Genomic DNA, 11327 nt, shown 5'->3' with positions numbered 1-11327 from the left:
GCTATCGTCATGTAGACTGCGAGATACACTGGCCGAAGAATGGAAGTCTCGCGACCCTGCAGGGCGCTAATCACTTTGAGGCCGGCCCGCTGGGGCCACCAAAGAGAAGACCGGAGCGTTAAAGATGCTGGGCACGAGGCAGACTCGGAGATCGATTGAGGAAAATAAGCGAAATTCACAGCGAGGAAGATAGCGGACGAGATAGGGAAAGCAGGAAGTATGAATACATGGAAGTACAGAAGGAACATATCAGGATACAAAGTCCAACGCTGAGAACGCACTACGAGTGTCCGGAATCCAGTAGTTGATCATCACATCGGTGTGACCAAACAACCTTTGACGCCGAAGTGCTGCAGCACCCGGTTGATATTCGTCACCCCGCCCGGGCTTCCAGGCGCTGAGTCAATCCGATAGGCGCCCATGAGCTTCTTCACCGCGTCCGCTAAGATGGTTGTCAGTATAATACAACCATTGTTCCTCGAGGCGAGGCCAGCTCGACTACGTACGCGTCATGCTCCGCAGCTCTTTCACGGTGGCGGGGCAGGTGGCAGGTATGGTCCCGTCGAGAAGCTGGATCTTCTTCAATGGCACGTCTTCATCCTGCTCTCGAAGGAGGGAGTTCTCCCGGCGAGCTTCACTGGGCGAGGCTGAGAGGACGGTGAAGAGAGGGATCGCAGGACATACGTGTTGTGCAGCTGGATCTGCTTCTCCCGCAGAGTATTCCGCAGAGTCGCAACCTCGCGCTGAATCTTGACGCCGGCGAGCTCCTCGAGGTATCGTTCGGTCTCCTTCGCGACGATATCGTCGACAATCGCGTCGAACCTGTCGTCCACTGCACGCCGCATCAGTACAGATCCCCACTCGAGCGATGCTGCTCACGCACCCATCTTCACGAGCGTTTGAGGAATCTCCTTCTCCAGGGCATCTTCCAGAACGACTTGAGCCAAGATACGCGTGGATAAGACCTGTACGAGAAGCAGGTGTAGAGAGCTCACGTTCGACTTCGCGAAGGGCGTGTTGATGATCCTCCTCTTGCTTGCGCATAAGGGCGGCGAGTCTGCAGACGGTGGTCAAGATCCGGCCACCATATGGAGTAGGCTACACACTGAGCAATCTGACCTTGAACAACGGGGCTATTGTCCAGCTCGTTGAAGTGCTCTGCACGCCCAACCAGCTGCTGGAGAAGATTCTACAGACATTCGTTAGTCAAAGCTCTCCTCGCGCAGACCATAGCGCACCTGCACTTCCACCAGCGCCATTCCTGAGTCTTGCAGCCTCGAGTTCGCGCGCGTTAAGTCTTCCTGCGGTATACCGACCGTGTCTGGCGGTCGACTTTGTACTCCTGCTGGTGTGCCCGAAGAATCCCCCGGAGTGGTTTGCGGATCCGGCCTAGGCATGCTGAGCATTTATTGGGACATCGGCGCTTGTCACTCGACGTGGGCGCTGCGGGATTCTAGGGCGGTGCGAGGGAGTCGAGGACGGAGGGAGAGCGGGTCATGGTGCTGTTGCTGTATACCGCGCGACACGAGGACTCAACGTGCAGGACATGAGGTGCGATAACCGCCGCTATCGTGCAAGATCTGGTTCTATTGCCTAGTACCGACGTAAGATACAAGAGGAAGGTCAAGAAGGCATGGTGGGATTTGGAAGGAAAGACAGGTCGGCATTTTCCGACCGCGTGTAGCCTCGGATTGACTCAGGACTCGGGCGGTTGAAGTGCAGGGAAGTAGGAATAGATTTTGGTATCTAAATCAGCCATGGTCCTACAGCGTAGGCTATCACAAAGCCTAAAAGCATCCACAAAACCATCAACCAAGTCGCCGCCGAGGACGCCTGCAACTCCCCCATCTCCACCGCCTCCAACAACGCATCCTCCACCCCCTTCGCCATCGCATCCATCCCAAACAGCGCCTCCACCCTCGCCCGCGCCGCCTCCGCCATCCGCGTCCTCTCCGCCGGACCCATCCTTGCCATCTCCCCCAGCACGCCCGCCCACACCGCCGCGTCGCCCGGTCTCAGCCACCCCGTCACCCCCTCGACCACGGTCTCTGTCGGCCCGCCCGAGTCGCGCGCGAGCACGGGCAGCCCGCAATACATCGCCTCGCACGGGATGATGCCAAAGTGCTCGTTCGCGGGCGTGTACAGCAGCCCGAGGGCGGCGGGCGAGCGCAAGAGCGCGGTGCGCTGGGCGAGCGTGAAGTTGAGGAGGAAGAGGATGTCGGGGTCGGGGACCTGAATGATGGAGGGCGCGGAGGGTGGGATGACGGAGGGAGAGGGGCTGGTGATGGCGTAGGAAAGGCCATGTTTGGTAGCGAGGGTGGTGAGCAAGGTGAGCGTTGCGACGTTGTCCTCGACGCGAGGGTCGTAGCCGCCGGCGAGGACTAGGCGGCATGAGGCGCGACTAGAGGTGAGGAATTGCGCGAAGGCCTCGATGGCGAGGCCAACGTTCTTCTTTGCCTCGAAGCGGTTGAGTGAGATGAACGTAGGGCGGTCACTGGAGAGCTTTAGTTACAGTGCATAGCAGGAAGTATTATGCACTCACGATTGCACGGCAGCAATATCTGGGTTGCCCGGGTCGACTGGCGCGTCATACGCGCTCAGGTTAATGCCCGGGTGAACGACACGCGTATCCTTGTGTATAGACCTGAACTGCGTCTTGAAGACGCGCGCCGTGAAGTTCGAGTTCGCCAAAATCACATCAGCCTGGCCTTGCAGCTCCCATTAGTATCCCCCCTCAGTCACGCCACCCACACCACATACCAGTAGTCCACTCCTCCAACCAGTCCATCGGCAAACGGTATATTCTCTTCAGCAGGCTCCCCCTCTTCCTCCTCCGCGGGTCCTCCACAAATTCCCCATTCGCCAGCAATTGGTCGGGGAAATGGCAGTAGAACACGACGCGCGTGCCGGCGAACTTGCGCAGCAAAGGGACGCAGGTGGAGAGCTGGTCGACGAAGAAGACGTCGTAGTGGGGGGAGTCGGTAGATATGAGCTTGGTAGTAAGGTGTAGCTGGCGGAGGTGGGCGAAGAGAATGTGGAGCTTCCCGGCTATGGCGCGGGGGAAGGGAGGAACGATGTGCTTGACGGAGAGGGTGCCTGCGAGAAGTCGGTATGAGAAGTAGTTTGTGGGACAGACTGTACACGCACCATCGCGGGTCTCCTCAAAGCAGTGGCCAGGATCGTGGTGGGAGGTGTAGATGTCGACGCTATGTCCCAGCTTCTGCAGCCCGAGTGCCGCGTCCACCACGAGTCTCTCCGCGCCACCTGCGGGCTCGACACCGGTAAGCACAGTGTCGGCTTCAATGCGATCAAAGCGCACCTATTCCCAAGTCAGGATGAATGAATGCGACTTTGAGATTTCTTGCCATGGAGGGGGAAAGTACAATGGACGCGGAACGGCTGTCGTGTCTCGACGGCGGGCCGGGGCGGCCCGTTCTCATGTCACCGCTCTATGCCTCCAACCTCAGTTCATTAGGATGATGCTGGATGTAGTACACATCATTTTGCGTCGCGAAACTAAAGCATGTCTATGGGTCACCTTGAGGCTACTATTCGAGGTGTGTGGAGGAAGGAGAATCTTCTGCCTAGTTTCTTGAAGGGCGTATGCACAATGTTATTTCTACAAAGTCCTTGGGTACTCTAGACCATGCTCATGCAATGGCGTTTAGATATGATGATAGATAGGATGTAGATGCAGTTCTGCAAGCAAATCCATCAGTATGAGGAACAGACATCAGACCAAGTTGCAACTCACTGGCTTGTGTCCCGATCTCGGAAGGACGACTTCACGTTGTCGATATCCTCGTCCGCCTGTCCCTCGCTCGCGTAGTTCATGCCCCGTTGTCTTCTCTGCGTGAAGCACTCGACAGCCATATGGCCCACCACGACCGCCTCCACCCCCGCCGCAATATTCGGAATAAACATCGAAAACCGCGCGATCGGGCTCGCCACAGCGGTCCGTCTGGCAATCCCCAAGACGAACACGACGAACCAGAGCAGCGCGAGTGCACCTAGCGCAAGGACGCTGCGTGCCGCGTATGGGGAGACGAACCAGCGGTGGGTGATGACTGCGTGCGCATGGGTGGAGCGGACCTGCCGCGACGCGGAGATGAGGATGAGGGATTGGAAGGCGGCGCATGCGCCCCCCACGAGTAAATTGAGAGTAAGGGCCCTCCCGTACGCGAGGATGTGTATTGCGCTGTAGATGAGGGAGGCAGCAGCGAGCCCGAGGGACATACGGCTGAGCTGGATGATCTGCCTAGAGGGAAGACGCGGAGGCGTGAAGTGCGTGTCGAAGGACGCAATTTCAGGCGCGTCATCACGTAGGGGAGTTTCCTCTGGTGGAGAGGACATCTTGAGGTCGGATAGGTGCGACTACGTGGACAGAACGATTGCTGAATGTAGACCTTTTGAGGGGACTATTTTTACGGACTCATCGCAGTCCGCAGTCGCTCGTCCGTTCCGAGATGGCGCACAGGCAGACGAAAGGAGCAGACCAAGGAGAATGCGCACTCAAGTCAGCAAGGTCACGAACATGGAAGTGCAGAGAAGGAGAGAGGGAGTGATGGAAGGTGGAGTCTGATATACGAATACTGTTGCGAGTGGCCAACACAGTGCCAAAAAATCTAACGATATGCCCGCCTAGCTCAATCGGATAGAGCGTCAGACTCTTATGATCACTAGGCGATCTGAAGGCTGCGAGTTCGACCCTCGCGGTGGGCTAAGATGCTTTTTGTTTTTCCTTTCGACATCGGCAGAAATCAGCGTAGTGGTGCACGATGTCGTGGCTTCCAATCCATCTGAAGCCAAACGTATATTCGAACGGACGCGCTATGCTGGTTTCTTGTAGAGAAAGCAGCTAGTGGAAGACAGTACAAATATGTACACGAGATGGTCACTACTCGACCTCTTTCTTCTTGTGCTTTCGTTTCCGCTTCTTCGCAGATTGACCGTCGCCTGTTGCATCCGCTGGCACCGCGTCCTCCTCGCGCTCGCGCTTGCCCAAGTTCGATGACGCCTCCTCTTCGTAGACCTCCTCCCCATCGCCTCCACCTTCCACCGCAGCGGCCTTCGCCTTCTTGCGCTCGCTCTTCCCCTTCCGCTTCTTTTTCTTCTCCCCATCCTGCCCGCCTTCGCCCCCAGCCGCAAACGGCATCCGCCCGCCCGTCCGCTCCCCGATCTTGTGCCGCAGCTCGCGGATCTTGTCCGGTCGCTTGGGGTCCCACTTGTTGTCGCGCTTGTACGGGGCGTACTTCTTGATGCTCATGTACTCGTTGAGCTCCTTGTCGGTGGCCATGAGGATCTCGGCCGGGGTGAGGGAGAAGTCTTGCTTGGGGACGCTGACGTAGCGGAAGCGAGTGGGCATGCCGCCGACCTGAACAGGGTGTGAGCATACGCGGGGCATATGGATATAGAAGGAACATACCATATCGTTGAAGTCCAGCCCATACAGTTCGTTCATGTACTCGTCGAGCTTGCGTTTTCGCATCTCCTCCGTGCCGTCCCACTCTTCGTCATCAAAATCAGGCGGCGGCGCGTCCGCATCCATGGCGTCAATGTCAACACCGTCGGCCTCCATATCTTCGTCCTCGTCCTTCTTTTTCTTCTTCTTTTTCTTCTTGTCCTTCTTGGAGGCTGGTTGTGCGTCATCGTCAGACATGGGTATGTCGCCAATGTCGATGTCGTCGTCCCAGGTCGGTTTCTCCTCATCTCCTTCGAAGTCGTCACCGTAGAGGCCGGCCATTTGCCTGTCGTGCGCCTCCGGGTCCCAGTCGGCTTCGAGGTCGAGCTCTTGCAGCGCTGCGGCAGCCGTCAGTACGCAAACTAGTACATCTGCATACAGCACATACCCGCATCGCGCTCCAGGTCCTTACCCCCCTCGCGCCCAATCCTATCCAGCTTCGCCCGAATCTCCTTCATCTTCAACGCCTTCAACCGCCGCACCTCCTCCCTCTTCCGCTGCAGCTCCTCCTCCTTCCTCTGCTTCTTCCTCTCCCTCGCCTCCTTCCGCGGGTTCTCCTCCCGCCGCACCGTCGTCTCAATATTGCGCGGGTACGTCTTGATCGTCGCCGCGTCCGGCTCCTCAAAGCGGAAGTTGTACGAGCTCTCGAAGCGGTCGACGATTTCCTCGAAGTCGGACTCGTCGATGTCGGGGTCCGCGGTGGGCTTGGCGTTCTCGTTATCGGAGGCGTCGCTCTCGGAGTCGGACGAGTTGGGCTCGGCGCGGTGTTTGCCCTTTTCCTTTTTCGAAGATGTGACTTCCTTGTAGGTCGGGATGCGCTTGCTCTCGCGGTCCATCCAGCCGCGGTTGAGGATGTAGCTAGCAAAGAGCGTTAGCAGAGCAAGTGATTGGGCGCTTATTGACAAGACGCACTTCATGAGGAACTCATGGTCCTCCTCCTCCTTCGACTTCCTCCCCTTCTCCTGTCCCTTCTCCGCCTTCTTCTTCTCCTTCTTTTTCTTTTTCTTGGGTGACTCTTCCTCAGCCTCCTCCACCGCAGCAGAGGTGCCCGCCGCGGACTCCACGGAGACCAGATGGGATAGGTCCTCCCCGACTTCGCGCTCAAGGAAGGTGCGGTACTCCTCTTCTTCGCGTTCGAGCTCATCCTTGGTCTTCTCTCGAGGTATCAGGAGGTCGTCCTCGTCATCTGCGCTGTCAACGGCGGTGTGGAATGCAGCGATCGTCTCGTCTCGGAGGGCGCGCTGCTCCTCGACGTGGGTGACGGGCTCTGGTGAGGGTGTGCGCGAACCGCGGTCTAGCGCATTCTCCAGAGCAACCTGGCGCATGGTTACGGGCTTGGACTGGAGGGGAATGAGTGACTGAGAGGAAGGGGGTATGCAGACGCACCTTGTCCTTCGTCAGCCGCGTCTTTGGCTTCACGTCCGCCAGCTTCTGCTGCTCCGCTACATGGAATCAGTCAATGTGTACATAGCATCCAGTCCATATGCGCACCTTGAAAGATATTCGTCTTCGAGTCGTAGATCTCTGGGTCCTTGCGCTTGATCCGCGCGAGCGTGCGCAGGATCGCCGCGTCCACAGCCGGTGTCAGCTCCTCCCCATCCTCATCCTCCGACTCATCAGACTCAGAGTCAGACTCAGAGATATCATCCTCCTCATAGTCCGAGCCGTACTTCGCCTTCACTGCGCGCCACCGATCAGCGGGGGAATTACGCCCTGCGATGTTCAGAACGCACACTTCTCGAGCTCCTGCCGCTCCTTTTTGTACTCGAATGCCTTGGCGTAGTGTTCGTTGATAGTGAGGAGGTTCAGGTCATCCTGCTCTCCCTCAGAGTCGGATAGGAGAGACATTCTCAGAGGCAATGGACGGGGAGCAATGTCAGGAAAAGTTCGACACCCAGTCAATAGCAGGGCTGATCGGGCCACGCACGTGGGGTTGACGCGTCCCGGCCCGGATCCCACTGATCCCGCTGATTTGTACCTTCCTCCCAACCTCCATCATCTCTGAACGGCCTGCACCGCATCGTCCTCAGCAAAATGAGTACCGTACGATCTAATGCACTCGTGTATCTTACGGACACTCCGGTAAGTCTTGTCCCTACTTCAGCACAGCGAAAAGAAAACCGCTGACGCGTCGTTTCAAAGTTTCTGTTCCCCTTCGCGGCGTCCGCGTACCAGATGGTTTCCGGTGTGTCTGAGATACTTAAGGCTCTGCTCATCTTTTCGAAGAAGCTGGAGGCTTGCACTGGTGATGCGGACAAGGAGCTGTGGGCTAAGTATAAGGAGGTTGCGCGAGCGCTGCGCCGATGCGGCGTCGAGAATGCTAACCTTCTGAAGACCCTTGTAGAGCTCATGCGTGCCACGTTCGTACTGACCATGGCCGAGCCCTCAGACCTGAAGCGCGTTCCAGAGATTCAAGTCACTTACGGGCGTTTCCTTGGCCGCCTCACCGCGTTCGTCGACAGCTGCAGCACCGCGAGCAGCCTTTTGCTGGATTTGGATCAGCAAGTCTCCCACGCCCTTTGCTATCCGCCGGTCATCCGCAAGCTCGTGCTCGAGGCCTGGCTTCCGATCATCAAGCACTGCAGCCTGTTCACCCCTTCGCACCGCGCCACCATGCTCACCTCTGGCCGCGACGGGCTCCGCAACATCCAGCACCAGCTCGACCAGCTCCTCGACGTCGCCGACGGGCTTAAGGATGCCGCGTTCAAAGCATGCCTGGCCTTTCGCCTCGACAACGCGCTCCTCAAGGATATCCGGAAGCGCTCGATCTACTGGCGGCGGGCCCTGGAGCGTTCGACGACGATCGTCTTGTGCGAACTACAGGACGCCATCGGTAGGATTGTGATCACGTCGAAGAAGATCAACTCCCATGCGTCGAGCATCTACCTGTAGGTCAGTTCTTCCCATGATTTCCATTTGATTTGCGCAGGCCGACGTCCTTCTCTTTACTAACTGCAGCGCATACGCCTGCGAACGCGGACTGTCGCTGTCTGCTGAATGTACCATCATGAAAGGCTGTGGACGCTTGTTTTGTATAATATCAATATAGCATGCCTGGATGGAGGCACCCTGGATCATCGAGTGAACATGAGGCCTGAAAGCTGCGCGAGCGCGTATTCCGAGTCGCTAAGTCCGAGAGCAAAGCGCCGTACGTTAGTGAAGCGCTTACGGCGAATGCGTTGCTATCGTAGTGGTAAATATCGGACAGCCGATAGGCCATGTCATACACAAAGCTCAGACGCCAGTACATGTCCAATATGTATACTTCGACAATAGCCTGAGCACATCCATCTAAGTTGTCGCTTGCAGCTAGTCATGAGCCATCGAGGTTGTAGAACAGTGGACATAGACATATATGGCGATTGGAACTCAATAAGGTGAATCTCATCACTGGAAGATGTGAATCGTCAATTGAACAACCATGTCTGAGCTAGGTCAACCTACGTCAGGACCGAGAAGAAGGATTCCGTAGCCTATCCTCTGTTCTGCAGATTCCATGGCATGAACGCCCCCACGCAAGTCTCTGGTGACCGCATCGAGGGCGGAACTGAGCGCTGTGCGCGTGTCCTTAGGCTGCGCCCGTATACCAACGAGAACATCAAGCCGGAAGTGGGCGCGGGACTCCGAAGCGTAAGTCCTGAGAAGGCGCATGAGGTCGGCGATTTCGAAGACGGTCAGCCGCACGTCGCCCAGGGTGGAGCGTCCGGCGGTCAGCATGATAGCGCGCGGTGAAAGGTCGATTATCCAGTGCCGCGCGATGAAGGGAAAGAGGTATTTTACCAAGACATAATCAACGATAGATGGGTGGTAGGAAAGTGCATGAACCATGACGGCCTCCGCCTTCACCAAAGCGTCATCGCATCGGCTGGTCAAGTTCAGTACATTTTCGAGGCAGTCCAAGAATGCCTCATAGTGTTTAGCGATCTCCACGATTTGTAGATCGAGCTCGGATTCCACATCCTCAAAGAAACTTGAAATTGCCCTCGTGAAGTCGGAGAGAGCGCTCATCGCGTGCGCCACAGCGGTCGCGCAATCACGAAGCTTGTAGATGGCATCTATGAGCGCTCCGTGCACGGACATGTCCGTCGTTGCTTCGGAGAGCTGGCGCGCGACCGTCGGTAGGCAATCCTGAAGCATGAACATCCGGTCGTATATCTGGTGCGTTGGCTCGACGAAGGGGAAGAGGTGCTGATACGCGATGTTGAGTACACAACCAAGGATCAAAAGCCTCTCAGCTCACCTCAACCTCAGAGATGTAGACCATCGAGGAAAATTCAGTCGAGGTGATTACGATGCTGTTGACGGCGCTTGAGAACCAAAGGGCGTGGCATCAAGCGCCGGAATCGAACGTGGGCGCCAATTCGGCCGGCATTCGCCGAGTTCAAGTTGCTTCCGCATTGCGTGGGGACTTTCGCCGTATACCTATGGTCGGAAGCGCACGTCCGACGTGGACGCTTATCTCGTAACGTCTTGCTGCGAATTCAGGGTCTGCGACAGTCATATTGGCGCTCGAAAGGCCGAGAGATAGGTGCTGAACGTCACGGATGTCTGCGAAGCCCTGGATTTAAAGACTAATACATATTCAGGATGAGCTCTACGTGTCCGTACAGGTACAGAACAAAGCTACACGACACGGCCGTATGCAGCCATACCTCGACCTCAGGAGTTATGCAGCGATAGATACATTGGGCTTCTCGAAGATGGATCCCGACCCTGTCAACAAGGATCACAAATAAGCCAACCATAACGCAAACGAGCATGAACGAGGGTGAGACTTGCCAAGTAGGTCATATCATCAGCCATCCACCCGAACCTCTGCGCTGAAGATTCCATCGCATGAACAGCACCACGAAGTTCGTTGTAGACGGCGTCGAGGGCAGAGGCAAGAAGGGAGCGACTGTCTACCGTCTGTGCTCGTATGCCAGCAAGAACTTCAAGGCGGAAGTTCGCACGGGAATCTGCCGCGTAGGTCTTGAGGTGACGCGCCAGGTCGGCGATATCTAGCACATTCAAGCGGGCATTTGCCAGCGTAGTACGCCCGCTCGTTAACATGACGGCGCGTGAGGAAAGGTCCACTAGGTTGTGTCGTATGATGAATGGGAAGAGGTGGTGTACAAAGACATAGTCAACGACAGGGGGATAGGAAAGTGTATGGATCACGATGTCTTCCGACTTCGACCAAGCGTTGTTGCTTTGATCGGCAGAGTCTAGCACGTTTTCTAGGCAATCCAAGAATGCCTCGTATAGGACGCCGATCTCGCGTACGTGAGGATCGAGCTCGCCGTCTACGTCCATGAAGGACTTGGATATCGCCCGCGTGAACTTTGAAAGAGCATCCATTGCGTGCCCCACGTTTGTCGCGCAGTCGCGTGTGGCGTTCAGAGCGTTTATGGCTGCTAAGCGCACAGGCGTATCAGTTGTCGCGGCCGCTATTTGGTCTGCGACTCTCGGAAGACCATCTTGTAGCATGAATATGCGGTCGGTTATCTGGTGCGCTGGCTCGATGAAGGGAAAGAGATGCTGTTACGTAGCTCATTTGAGGGGAGAACTAGAGGAAGGGCTGCTTCAGGCTTACCTCGACCTGGGATATGTAGACCATTTGATGAGCGATTGGGTCGTAGTCGAAATCCTGTTGACGACGGCTAAAGCAATGAAGGCGTGGCATTAAGCGCCGGTAAGTATAGAGCGTGAGCACTGTTCGGAACGGCATCCGCCGAGCCAGAAGAATCAGCTCTTTCTAACTGTAGGAGGCGCGGATGGCACTACGGGTGAATAGGTGACCAGCACAATCTGCTTGCGTCGTTGAAGGTATTGGGGGTCATATCATTGCTCGAATGCGAGAGGCAACAGGCAGGTTCTTAGAAGT

At 56.6% G+C, this 11327-nt stretch overlaps 7 protein-coding genes and 1 non-coding gene across 8 annotated transcripts; 2 read left to right on the top strand and 6 right to left on the bottom strand.

Annotated features, from left to right (window-relative positions):
* Positions 1-186: 186 nt before the first annotated feature.
* On the bottom strand, positions 187-1494 carry SCHCODRAFT_02630869 (uncharacterized protein). Its single transcript, XM_050345634.1, has 7 exons — positions 1239-1494; positions 1107-1189; positions 996-1057; positions 884-937; positions 685-832; positions 507-637; positions 187-442 (listed from the first exon to the last, which is right to left on the bottom strand). The coding sequence occupies exons 1-7, from the start codon at positions 1257-1259 to the stop codon at positions 312-314; spliced, it is 630 nt and encodes a 209-aa protein (XP_050199135.1). The 5' UTR covers positions 1260-1494; the 3' UTR covers positions 187-311.
* A 144-nt stretch (positions 1495-1638) lies between these two features.
* Positions 1639-3376, bottom strand: SCHCODRAFT_02630867 (glycosyltransferase family 4 protein). The gene is made up of 5 exons (XM_003030649.2): positions 3320-3376; positions 3148-3264; positions 2761-3096; positions 2543-2708; positions 1639-2494 (listed from the first exon to the last, which is right to left on the bottom strand). The coding sequence occupies exons 1-5, from the start codon at positions 3366-3368 to the stop codon at positions 1747-1749; spliced, it is 1416 nt and encodes a 471-aa protein (XP_003030695.1). The 5' UTR covers positions 3369-3376; the 3' UTR covers positions 1639-1746.
* An 82-nt stretch (positions 3377-3458) lies between these two features.
* Positions 3459-4537, bottom strand: SCHCODRAFT_02749934 (uncharacterized protein). The gene is made up of 2 exons (XM_003030650.3): positions 3755-4537; positions 3459-3699 (listed from the first exon to the last, which is right to left on the bottom strand). Exons 1-2 carry the CDS (start codon positions 4351-4353, stop codon positions 3651-3653), a joined length of 648 nt encoding a protein of 215 aa, XP_003030696.1. The 5' UTR covers positions 4354-4537; the 3' UTR covers positions 3459-3650.
* A 98-nt stretch (positions 4538-4635) lies between these two features.
* SCHCODRAFT_t164 lies at positions 4636-4722 on the top strand. Its single transcript has one exon. It is a non-coding gene; the product is annotated as a tRNA-Lys (tRNA).
* Positions 4723-4769: 47 nt separating this feature from the next.
* SCHCODRAFT_02630860 (Krr1-domain-containing protein) lies at positions 4770-7334 on the bottom strand. Its single transcript, XM_050345633.1, has 7 exons — positions 7195-7334; positions 6953-7141; positions 6848-6903; positions 6374-6801; positions 5850-6319; positions 5426-5799; positions 4770-5374 (listed from the first exon to the last, which is right to left on the bottom strand). Exons 1-7 carry the CDS (start codon positions 7307-7309, stop codon positions 4898-4900), a joined length of 2109 nt encoding a protein of 702 aa, XP_050199134.1. The 5' UTR covers positions 7310-7334; the 3' UTR covers positions 4770-4897.
* A 107-nt stretch (positions 7335-7441) lies between these two features.
* SCHCODRAFT_02582642 (uncharacterized protein) lies at positions 7442-8535 on the top strand. Its single transcript, XM_003030216.3, has 2 exons — positions 7442-7543; positions 7604-8535. The coding sequence occupies exons 1-2, from the start codon at positions 7496-7498 to the stop codon at positions 8351-8353; spliced, it is 798 nt and encodes a 265-aa protein (XP_003030262.1). The 5' UTR covers positions 7442-7495; the 3' UTR covers positions 8354-8535.
* SCHCODRAFT_02546260 (uncharacterized protein) lies at positions 8473-9774 on the bottom strand. Its single transcript, XM_003030652.2, has 3 exons — positions 9702-9774; positions 8906-9649; positions 8473-8851 (listed from the first exon to the last, which is right to left on the bottom strand). The coding sequence occupies exons 1-3, from the start codon at positions 9723-9725 to the stop codon at positions 8849-8851; spliced, it is 771 nt and encodes a 256-aa protein (XP_003030698.1). The 5' UTR covers positions 9726-9774; the 3' UTR covers positions 8473-8848.
* A 218-nt stretch (positions 9775-9992) lies between these two features.
* Positions 9993-11114, bottom strand: SCHCODRAFT_02690112 (uncharacterized protein). The gene is made up of 3 exons (XM_003030653.3): positions 11037-11114; positions 10216-10981; positions 9993-10174 (listed from the first exon to the last, which is right to left on the bottom strand). The coding sequence occupies exons 1-3, from the start codon at positions 11058-11060 to the stop codon at positions 10128-10130; spliced, it is 837 nt and encodes a 278-aa protein (XP_003030699.1). The 5' UTR covers positions 11061-11114; the 3' UTR covers positions 9993-10127.
* Between the last annotated feature and the right edge of the window lie 213 nt (positions 11115-11327).

The sequence above is a fragment of the Schizophyllum commune genome, assembly GCF_000143185.2.
Source record: "Schizophyllum commune H4-8 unplaced genomic scaffold SCHCOscaffold_8, whole genome shotgun sequence".
NCBI classification, from domain to species: domain Eukaryota; kingdom Fungi; phylum Basidiomycota; class Agaricomycetes; order Agaricales; family Schizophyllaceae; genus Schizophyllum; species Schizophyllum commune.
Note: the sequence above shows the minus strand (reverse complement) of the source record. Positions and strands in the feature narration are given on the sequence as shown.